We start from the raw sequence: 11,513 nt of genomic DNA, 5'->3' as shown, positions 1-11,513 counted from the left end.
TATAATGTAGGTCGTCATTTTTATAATTTTCATGAACATTGCTTTGAACACTACTATAATGTAAATGTTCTGATGTATAAATTAGCACCATGTTCACTTTTTTACCATCATTTCACCTTGTTTTTTCCTTTTCTTTTCAAATTTGAAGAAAGGTAAGCAGCTGCCAGTGAACCTGTTTTGCAAACGTTTCTGTCGTCCTATTGGAAAAGTAGCCAACTTGTTCAGTTCCAGGAAACGTCAATAGATAGGACTTAAACCAGGATCGAGAGGCCTTCTGTCCTGTGTTTTTTATGTAACTTTTGCCTATTTCCTTTCTATCATTAAAATGGCTAACTGTATTTTTTAACCCTTCTATTAACTGTAAGTCTGCTTGCAGTTGAGGACACTTATAAAACATTAAGGGTGTCTAACTATTGTTTAAATTGTATTGTCAAACTCTAGTGTTGTTTAAATTATTCCGAGAAAAACATATATAATTAGGATTAACAACGAAACTGTATTTTAGTGTAATTATCTCTATAGAGTTTTGTGGCACAAACGTATTTATTAATTTATAATAAATTCGCTCTGAAGGCTGCAGTTTCGAACCTACCAGCGACAGGTCTTTTCATTTCATTATAAATCAATACAATATATGCAAAAAGTGTCGCCCATAATAGAATTTTCTGCGTGTATGTCTAAGAATAGATTGAATTGAACGATTTTTTTTTCTTCTTCAGAATGGTGCTACTCGAGTTGTTTAGTGGATCACAAATGAGCCGTTTGTTTAGGGGATGAGGTGATGGATGAGTGGCTTGTCTACCCCTAATATTCTATCCTTCCGAAACTGTCTTCGCCCTTTAGGGCCGAAACAGCCTCTGATTTATAGAAGGGTCTACTCTTCCCGCATCAATCACCGCCGTTATTAATACACTCTTAATTATCGTCTCCATTTTTGAAAATCGGTCATGGAGCAGGCGCGGCGTCGAGGGAGAATTTTTACTGCGGAACATAAACCCGGGGAAATGAAAAATTACGAGCATAGCCGTGACGACACTCACTGTCACCTCTTATATTAGGGGAGGAGGAGTTTACACCACTTGCCTCCACCAATTGGAAGTTACGGTACCTTCGTAAAAAAGTGTAAATTTACAATTTTTATGTCTTCAAAGATTTATGTAGAAATAAAGTTTACAAATACATTTATTGTGACAGTATCAACAGGTCATCATGAAGTTTGCGGGGTGACGAAACTTCATAAGTAAGGATTCCAACTTTTTTCCACTGCTACCTCTAAATGTCGTGTGTAATGTTAAGAGGCATACCGTGATGGGAACAGCGCTTTTTACCACAAAACTGAACATTATGTACTGTTAGCGTGAAAATTGGCTTACTGAAATGGTTAGCCGCGTACGGGCTAGTGTCTTTTGTGTGTTTCTGCTGACAGAATCTACATGCTTCTGTCTATGGTTTGGTGATAGTTAAGAGGGCAGTGGCCGAAATAGCGGCCTAAAATTTTCCTCAAATCTTGACTGCTGAGAGAGGAAAGTATTGCTCCTTCCTTTTTAAGAGATTTATAAATCTCATATTTGGTGATTTTGTATAGTGCTTGATTTTTGATCCTCAAACCATTTTTCAAACTCCAACTGTAGCACCCTTACCGTTGACCTAGTTGTGGTTCCGGTCCCATGGGTGAAGAGGCTGCCCCTTCTTTAGCTAGATGTCAGCCTATTCGTTTTGTTCTACGCTTTCATGCCCCAGAACCCTTCTTAATGTAATGTTGTTGAGTTTTCCTAGAGGCAATTTAGGCAATTTAGTCATTTCAGGATTAGTTTAGAGCTAAAGATACAGGCGTTTAGCGCCTTCATAGCTGCTTGACTGTCCGAAAGTATGTAAATTCGTTCGTATTTCATTTTCTTCTTTAACTACTAGGGACAGAGCTGAATTCTATGGACCTCAGCTAGTTAAGATAGATGGAACCCTCCCCAGGGGTTTTACTAATATTTAGCTCCTTTTCCCTTGTAAATCTATGATCCATCATTGTACTACTAACTACTAACTTAGAGCCCCTTCCTGAATCCTTGTATTTGCCTTTCTTCAAAAGATCTCTGTTGTTTATAACCACTTGGAAGGGTTTATCAAAGTTGGGCTTTCCTCTCATTTTGTCAGGAACTTGTTGCCCTCATTTGGTTATATCCATCTCATTGCTATGGTTTCTACTTAAATTTGGTTTTATTTCTTTATATCTAAGGAGTCTGCTGGCGTGCTCGAAAGCCACCTTTGGTTCACATATGTTTAAGGGTGACAAGTTTGTATTGCCCCCTATATGTTAAGACATTCTTTCTTTGTAGGCTTTACAGTTTGTTTTATGTCTCCTTAGTGTTGTTGGCCACTATACTACAGCAATAACTAATACGTCATCTTTGGATTTCCTCCCCAGTTTTTGCTTCATAATCTCTGACCAATGATTGTAGTGCCTTTACCTTACGTACCCTACATGACTTCTCCGTTTGATCCTTTGGTCTAGGGTTATTTCTGAGAAATACGAAACGTAATGGGTATTTTTATCTTGTAGATTTAATTAATTTTAATAATATAAGAAATTGAGTCGTTATTTGATACGAACTTTCTCCTCTTCCAATAAAAGATTTTTAGCTTTGGAACTAAAATAAGGTCTATTGTTCAATAACTCTTCTGATATCACCCGCCTCAACGTTATAGTAACGATAAAACGTGACCAATGTTGTTTCCCTTCTTCATCAGAATGCTATCCAGCAGAGAAAACGTTCTTAATTAACAAGATACTATGTATAATGCTATTTGAGATTTACAAGTTTTCGGAAGGAGAATACTTTGACTTTATTTAATTTTCCCACAATACCCAATCTAGAACAAAACACAAAAAACATTTTATATTATATCTGGTTATATCTTAGGTAACGAAGGGAATTTTCTTCTTATGTAAGATATTTAAAATTTATTTTTTTTTGTTTTAAAAGCATACAGTGGAGGGTGACATAGTTGGTTACAACATATTTTTTCCTGGTATTAATTTGCCCAGGTTCTCAGTAATAAAATTAAAATTAAATTAAGTATATTTCTGTATTTATCAACAAAATCTGTATTTTCCGCCCTTTTTTATACTTCCAATTGGGTCCTATGTTTTCAGATTTTCATTTTTAATGTTATTTATTCTCACGGTTTTTACTACTCGTTTCTCGAATTAAAATTTCTCCAAAACCCAGTTTAGAAATAAAATTATAGAAACAAGTTGAGTATATGTATATTTATATTTATTTATCAATAATATAATTTTGTATATAATTTTGTCTATGTATTTCTTTATTCTTCATCATGCAGTTTTTCAATAAATGGACTTTTTAATCTTTCTATAACCAAAGCCAAATTGCCGCTATGTTTTCTTCGAGATTGCAGTCTATGTACATATTATTTAACCTTATCAAAACGTGCTCGATTTACACCTTTTTGCCTCATTCCATTATTATTGATATTTATGTTTGGAATTTGGAGATATCAAAAGTCAGAAGTGGCAGATTTCCTCTTTTTTGCTACTTTTCATTATCAGTAATATTTTTTAATGTAATTTTCCTTAAAGGTTGCATACGACTATAGCCATTTTTCAACTATACTTTAAAGTAATGAAATTTGCTTACGTTCCGAAATCGAGGTGAAACGAGAATCGTTGAAACATCTCAAATCGAAAAGATTCCCTTGTGGTCAGATGATGCACCCACAAGGCGATCACGACACATTAAACCTCGGCGGTTTATTGATTTACAGAGGTCTGATGAGGGCTAACGTGGTTATCGTCAGTGGGCTTTGTTACAAGACTATAATTGATTCGGTCATCAATTTCCTGTCGAAATAGCCGTAGCCACATCAACGAGACAAACCTTGTTTAACAGGTCGCCAATGCGATGCAATCACGGTTGCAGTCTGGTTGCCTGCTGGAAAAATTTTGATGCCGGTAAAAGTGTAGATAAATACTGAAAGGCACGTTTTCTTAGTCAGAATGAAAAAGATATTTCGATAATCATTGTATTCTCAAAGAAGTCACAACAAGGCAGTTAGGTAAATAAAAAGTGTAATACGTCATTAGAGGCCTGAGAGGTCCATTAAGAGCACATTGTATTTAAATTGAAATTTAAAAAAAATTGTTAAAATAAATTTTTTGTTAGCTAAGCGATGTTGTCCAATTAGTCTTAATTTGTTAATGTGAATATTAATATTTAATCCATTAGATTTCGATGTCCGATTGACCAAATAACATCTTTTCAATTAATTAATCTTTATGTAAGGTGTTGTTTGAGATGAAAAAGTCAGTGTCACGAGCGGGATTCGAACCCACGACCTTCTGCTAAATACGCCGCTGCTCTACCACTTGAGCTATCGTGACTTCGATCAATTCGGACACCAACTTCCCACCTCAACCCAACCTTTCGAATTGTCCCTCCTTTTTGCCATTTTTCAAATTTCGTGTAATCTATTTGATTCTCGGCGACAAATGAAATGGCCACGGAGACATGGAGTGGTAGAGCAGAGGCGTATTTAGCCGAAGGTCGTGGGTTCGAATCGCGCTCGTGACATTGACTTTTTCATCTTAACCAATACCTTACATAAAAATTTAATAATAAATGTGGCTCTTTCAGCAATTTTCAAAAAATGAATGTGCTTCTAAATCTTGAATCTCATGAGACCAGTTTCATTCTATGTAAAAATGCAGCTTAATGTGAAAAAAACACTTAAAAAAACAAACAATTTCTTTGTCTGAAAACCTTTCCCCCCTTTTAAATAACGTTTTTGATTACTTCATTTTCCAACTAAAATCCAGTTTTTAACCAGGTTAAATTAACCGATTTTTCAAAAGACAATAGGGGTAAAATAGGTTTATCCATAAATATGTTTTAAAAACTTTATTAAGCCTTTCCATTACGAAGAAACGGAGTATTATTGAGTCCAATTATGTGAGTGGGGTCCTTATGGAAGGATTCTATTGAATTGTCCGACGACCCCCCGTCTAGGATTTATTTACGGAAAAGACACCCGCCCAACCCTTATACGCGTCATTGCCCGCCCTATACGAGGTTTTAAATACGTAGCTGCTACCCAGGAAATCGCCCGTACTGAACCAAAGATAATTTCATTGGTTCCTTCTCGACTGTTTGAGAAATATAACATATTACAACCTTGGGAGAGATAGCATGCTTAGTGTTTGATGCAACTGACTCAAATTCTATAAATAAATTTTAATAATTATAACTATCTGTTTGTAGTATCTATTTGAGATGGGGAATAAAATGTTTTTGTGATATTAATATCCAGTTTCTCGTTTTCTTTGATAGTTTGATTTGAATTTAGTTAGGTATTTAACTGAACTTCTCCATCTATTAATTTATTTTTCACTATGCGTTTTGGAGATTTATGGAATTCAAACCTTACTCAAGGTTACTACTATGCTACACAGGTTACGCTATACTCGGAAAAGGTCTGATTAAGGGGCTCACACCTGCGCTTTAAAATCCTTAACCAAAATTAAACTAATTAAGGAGATCCGAACTCTACTACTGTACTGCAAGTGCCTTTTATCAGTGTTGTAGGGATAAAAATTATGCTAGTTTGTATAATTATGTTTTCTATCGTAATAAACTAATTAATGGTTGGATAAATGCAATTAAAAACCTAAAGAAATGGGGCAATAAGGTTTTTATCGGACACGACAATTACGTTTCAAATTATACTGAAATGCTTATGTTTGATCTTTATAGATCAGAAATGTCTTAACAGGAACAACAATGTGTGTAAAATACAAAGAGAATTCTTACCAGCCTTTTGTCCCTCAATGGAGTTTATATTAAATCTGTAACAAATGACATTAATTATCGGCCCCAGATAAGGAAATATAAATGACCAGGGTTGGCGGTGATCGTAATGAAAAAGTCAAGAAGGGGAGCCTATATATGATTGGTGAGGGAGAAGATATTGGCTCCTCCCTTCTTCTCACAAAGTAATAATCTAAGACATTTTTCCTTTTTCCTACCTAATAAACTAAACCTTCCGGCGCTCTATCCTTGCCTCTAGAACCTACATTTATTTTGCCCGTGGCGATTTTGCCTTTTAAACAAATTTTCCGCTTTATGTTCGACAAATTGCCGTTTTCCACAGTTAAAGAGATAGAATTAACCGTTTTCACAAGGAACCCGTTTACTCTTGGGGGTTGGATGATCCCTGTTTTTGTGACAACAGCGCTGAATGTGAAGTCCCATATATCACATGAAGGATAAGGTTAAGGGCGGAGGGAGTCGAGTGATGAATTGCAAAACTGGAAACGTTTCTGAACAATGCACTCGTCCATTCATTACCGACGTCTGTCTCGTCCATTCGCCTTATTGTCATGGCTCGTTAATGCCAGACCTCATCGTTTATCTATTGAAATTCAAGAATAAGGTTTAAAACACTTTATTGGCTTTTTATGTCCTTTTTTGAAGGCTTGTTAAGCGCGAAATTTAATAGTTATTACTGAAGTTGCTGTACATCTGACGCACTGTATGTCATCGTTTGCTACTGCCCTTCTTTCTTCAGCTAATCGTTGGTGATAATAAAGTTGCCAACGCCAAACAGCATACCTAAGCATATTTCGGAACAGTACTCCACTCGCAGCGCAAATTACGATGAATGACATCAGCAAAACCAACATCAAAAAGTCCTCCCATACCTTCAACAAAGTAAACATCTATCATATAAAATTTCTATTTTATTTTAAGCTTAATTATTAATTAAATATAATATTATATGCACATATGGGCTTAAGTGTAGGTATTAGAGTAGGGGGGTGTTCTTTTATACAGGGTATCTAGTGTACAAACAAGAATACTTCATAAGTTCATCTCGTCATAATTCAATTTAACTTTTCATGTTTCTTTATATTTTCAAAACTTTATTCCATAAAGTTCTTCGAATTTAATAAATTATTAACTCTACTGTGAATTTGATTTCACCAATGGGAAGGGCATTGGAAACCCCATAAAGTTCATTTCTTCTGTTTTCATATTTTTTGTTGCAACCTTTATTAAACAAAAATAAAAATCACATAAAATATAAACTATTGTCGATGTTCTAAAGTGTATAAAGTTTAAGTAAGATGTTCGTGGTTCTGCAAATACTGACAAATATGATGCAGAAATGTTGTCCCTACTAATGAGCTGTAAAAACAAGTACACAATTTTTCAAAGATCAGTTATCACCAATGTAAAATTTATGTTCAATTGCTAAAAATTGAATTTTTCTGTATTAGGAGCAATTTTTCTTAAGCGCCATATCTGTCAGTATGTACAGATCAAAAAGGAAAATCTTATTTAAACTTTAGACCAGCACTTCCGAAACTCGTAAAAGTTTCTCTTCTAAAAGATTTTGCATTTTGTTTGTTTAAGTTAAAATATAAAAAATCTCATAGGGTGTTCAATGGTCTTTTCAGTATTGTAATTTAACTTACAGTAGGATTAATATTCCATATGTGTATATGGAATTATGGGATAAGAATGTGAAGGGTTGAAGTCACCTGAAAATAGAAAAATTGAATACAATGGAGTATCCTTTTGACAATTAGGACCAATTGGACCTGTATGCCCTCTGCTCTATATTTGCACATAGATACATTTTTTCTGATTTGTCTCATTTATCTTCGTAATAAATCTGTTGTATTTGTAAAATTTTGAACGACCTGCTTCAAGGTCAGCAATTAAACAAAATAAAGCTGTAGCAGGCTTTTACATTATAGCATTTTATTATTCTCACTGTTTAACAGTTGTGGTTACGGTTGTGAGATGTAAAGCAAGAATTGGGTAATCAGTAAATTGCACATAAAGTAGAATTTCGCAAAAATTGATTTTCTAACTTCTTCGAGAAGATAGGATAAAGTCACATAATTTTAGTAATTTCATATTCTTAAGAAAATCAAACGACTATATTTATTCGCAACCCCGTGGCACACCAAAGTAATCCAATTTTATTTGTCTAATCATTTGTGTACGGCTGAAATATTTTTGTTGTGTAAACGAAATTATTATTCATATTATCATAGAATTCGCGCTAATTGGTTTGCAAAATTGTTAAACTAAAAATAAAACAAATATCTACATTTTGAATATTTTTTTAAAATTCCATGGCCAGTGGGAAAAATTGGATTTGCATAATCAAACATTTCTTTGTGTTTTGACATCTCGACTTAGTTTTGAAGATATATTGTGTTGTTTTATTCCATAAATATGAACTGTAAGTTCAGGTAAAGGTTCACATTGGGACACAAATAGGGACACATCCACACCTTTTTGTAAATAAAACATCTCACCTGTTGAAGTTGGTTAACAAGGAAAACCGGGCGGAACATCACAGATGACATTATGTTCACCATTGCGGATAAGAAAACGAAAAGGGGCTCCTGTCGGACGATGAATTTTACCCAGATATCGTTCCATATGTACCACCACCTACCACAACGTTATTAATATCAAAAAATAATTTAATAACGGACATTTCATACTTACTTGTAATTAACGGTGAGAGGATAGTTCGCATTGCATATTTCGCATTTGGGAGAACCGCTGTTTTCAATCCAAGAGTCCAGGCAACTCGGGTGGACGAAGGCGAGAGAGCCCGAACACTTGCATGGCCTCATCAGTTCTTCATCTCCGCCACCACAATAACAGATGCGACATATGTCGGCTGATGGGTCTGAATCAATATCTTCTCTGAAACAAAACATGTCAGTGATCATCATTATTATTATTAAGTACCGAGAACGGAACTAAAATGATACAAGTGAACAAAAACCACGGTTAGGTTCTTAAGTGCTAGTCATTTTGTTTCAAGTTTGCATTCATGAGTGATGCGATCCTAGCAAGTCAATAAGTCGATACTCGAAGAAATATGTTTTGTACTATTTTATATTAAGTGACGTTATCGTATTAAATATGTTGTGTGAATGTAGAGAATGGATGATGGAATGACGAAACGTGGGTATAGGTAGACCAGGATGATGAAAGAAACGATTTTAAGACTTAATAGAAAATATGTTAGGTAAGATGGAAAAAATGCATAAATCAAAGCAAGAAATTATTGTAATAATATAATTCTTACTCATTAGGATTAAACCTCCTGTCTGTATCTTCTTGTGGCATGTCAGTTTCATTGTCGTGTTGCATTGTGTAAATTTGTCATTCCATATTCTACGACGGAGAATTATTTTTGAGTGTGTTAGTTATTGTGAGAATTTGGTTGTCATGGAAACGTACTGAAATTTTCGAGACATGCGGTCAAGGCGTGGAAATGAGAAAAGGAGTTTCGAACTAAACTCTTTACCGACGTTCGATTTCGGTGAATGGCGAGCCAAACGAGCGACAAGTAACTCAAACGCAATTTATCAGCCGAACGATTCGGAGCCATTCAATGCTGAAGTCGTTTGCTAACTAGCACCGGGCAGCAGTCTATGGGCAAACTTTTCCACAGGGGTCTGGAGCAGAGGAAAACAAAACTTTCTGATTGAAGGCTAAATCATCTGTACACACAGATATTTTTTCACATTGCAAACGATTCAATAATTTTTTTCACGGTATAAAAGAATAACAAGCCGGCAAATTTCCATTTTCTTACAAAGTTTTCAACTTCTTGTTCTCCTTGTTTACATCTTACAGAGACTGTTTTTCTGGTCTCAGAACTCTACTACCGACCATTTTACGTCTGATTTATTACAAATCGTTTTTATTTGTTTTCGTGTTATGATAACGTCATTATTAGAGATTGGTCACATCTAACTTTATGATTTAGTTAACTGTTGAATGTTTGTATATTTCATATTATTATATGTTATATGTAGTATAAAATGACAAGCAATGTAATTATGTTTACATCTCCTATGAAAACTTATATTTAGAAATAAAACAAAAAAAGTTTAATTTGATTTTGTCGTCTAACTAAAGGGGACTGACTCCATGTGCAACATAATTGCAGACGGAAATGCCTCCCGTGCGGTGTCCCAATAGTCTTTTCATCTTTTGAATCCGCAAACATGCTGGGGGCGCACCTTTAGAAAATTGGAGGCGGGGGTGAGGCTGTCCAGCCATCTTTAATCATCTCACGGCCCCGTTTCATAAGCTAATTACAATGTTTGTAAATGCCGAGGTCCTTTGAAACACTCAATCACGCTCAAAGCAAAAAGCGGCCCTTAACAGAAAACTGACATCGCCAAACTTGGGGGTTGACATTAATTCAGTTAATTACGCCAAATTAATTCCATCCCCTTTTATTGAATAATTAATACCAACAATAAACAACCACTCTTTAACCAGCCCAAAAAACATGCGATAATTTTTTTCTTCGCAAATAGCATTCAAAAAGTTAAATTCTTAGGGCATTGAGCATTGATCTCTTCAGTACATATTTTATTAAATAACTGATATTTCCCAATATAATAATTTATTCTTGAGATTATTTAAATATATTATTGTCTTATATTGTCCGAGCCAATGAATCCTCCATGTGGATCCTCCTTTATCTACATCAGGCAGTTGGTCATTTATTGCTCCAATAAGTATTAAATCGAGATTTCACACACTGGGTGAATGCACAAGTTGGAAAATTATTCATGTTTCTCAAACCTCAACCAGGAAATCTATTATGTTTCTTATTCAAGCGGATTACCCAGAATACAAGATCAAAAATAACGTGTGTAAAAATGTGTAGAGATTAGTGACCGTTAATCGATAGTTATTCAGATATCGTGAGATGCGGTCGGGTGTGATGTAGGTTTCAGAAAAACATTTTCTTTATCGTGCCAACGTTTCGATCTTTTATTGAGATCATCTTCAGGGCTCAAAGTGTTTGTCTTCTGTGTAATTGTGCCATCCTTGCGTGTCGTGTTGAGGGTGCACGACACGCAAGGATGGCACAATTACACAGAAGACAAACACTCTGAGCCCTGAAGATGATCTCAATAAAAGATCGAAACGTTGGCACGATAAAGAAAATGTTTTTCTGAAACCTACATCACACCCGACCGCATCTCACGATATCTGAATAACTATCAAAAATAACCTTTATTTGTCGGTTTCCTGTATGTCACGTGGCTTACACCTCGAATATATGTTGTAAATGTATTTGTTAGCGTGTGATGTGGGAAAGATCCGATGTTAGAATATTGTGTACCCATCGGACCTCAATACGATTAGTTGTGTAGGTTCAGTTTAATTTCAGTCCCCCGCCCTATATATTTTTTTTTCGCGCTGAACCGACACAGTACTACTCACTGGGTCTGTCTCCACTCTCGGGTTTGTTGAATTATTTCAAACGTATTCCTCATTGAAATGGCGCAATGCCGAAATACATTCATACATAAACGAACAAACCTGCGAGTGTAGACAGACCTAGTAAGTGACCTTGTGCCGATTCAGCATTTCACCGACTCGCAGACCAAAACATCTTAAAATCTATATTTTTTATTTGGAAAAATCAAGACACCTAAA

At 35.2% G+C, this 11,513-nt stretch overlaps 1 protein-coding gene across 2 annotated transcripts; it reads right to left on the bottom strand.

The window, feature by feature from the left end:
- Positions 1–6,440: 6,440 nt before the first annotated feature.
- On the bottom strand, positions 6,441–9,276 carry LOC106674027 (E3 ubiquitin-protein ligase MARCH8-like). Of its 2 annotated transcripts, none has more exons than XM_014406457.1 (4): positions 9,133–9,276; positions 8,541–8,744; positions 8,345–8,483; positions 6,441–6,712 (listed from the first exon to the last, which is right to left on the bottom strand). In XM_014406457.1, the coding sequence occupies exons 1-4, from the start codon at positions 9,195–9,197 to the stop codon at positions 6,491–6,493; spliced, it is 630 nt and encodes a 209-aa protein (XP_014261943.1). In that variant the 5' UTR covers positions 9,198–9,276; the 3' UTR covers positions 6,441–6,490. The 2 variants fall into 2 exon arrangements, with proteins under 2 accessions (XP_014261943.1, XP_014261944.1); XM_014406458.1 differs by lacking the exon at positions 6,441–6,712 and adding an exon at positions 7,487–7,555.
- Between the last annotated feature and the right edge of the window lie 2,237 nt (positions 9,277–11,513).

This window comes from Cimex lectularius, unplaced genomic scaffold, assembly GCF_000648675.2.
Source record: "Cimex lectularius strain Harlan isolate CLEC.00 unplaced genomic scaffold, Clec_2.1 scaffold168, whole genome shotgun sequence".
Classification (NCBI taxonomy): domain Eukaryota; kingdom Metazoa; phylum Arthropoda; class Insecta; order Hemiptera; family Cimicidae; genus Cimex; species Cimex lectularius.
Note: the sequence above shows the minus strand (reverse complement) of the source record. Positions and strands in the feature narration are given on the sequence as shown.

Coding starts and splice junctions, on each gene's coding strand:
- LOC106674027 (XM_014406457.1), bottom strand. CDS start 9,197: ATGCAACACGACAATGAAACTGACATGCCACAAGAAGATACAGACAGG. Junction 8,745..9,132: donor AGGAGGTTTAATCCTAATGA/GTAAGAATTATA, acceptor GTTTTGTTTCAG/AGAAGATATTGATTCAGACC. Junction 8,484..8,540: donor CCTCTCACCGTTAATTACAA/GTAAGTATGAAA, acceptor ACGTTGTGGTAG/GTGGTGGTACATATGGAACG.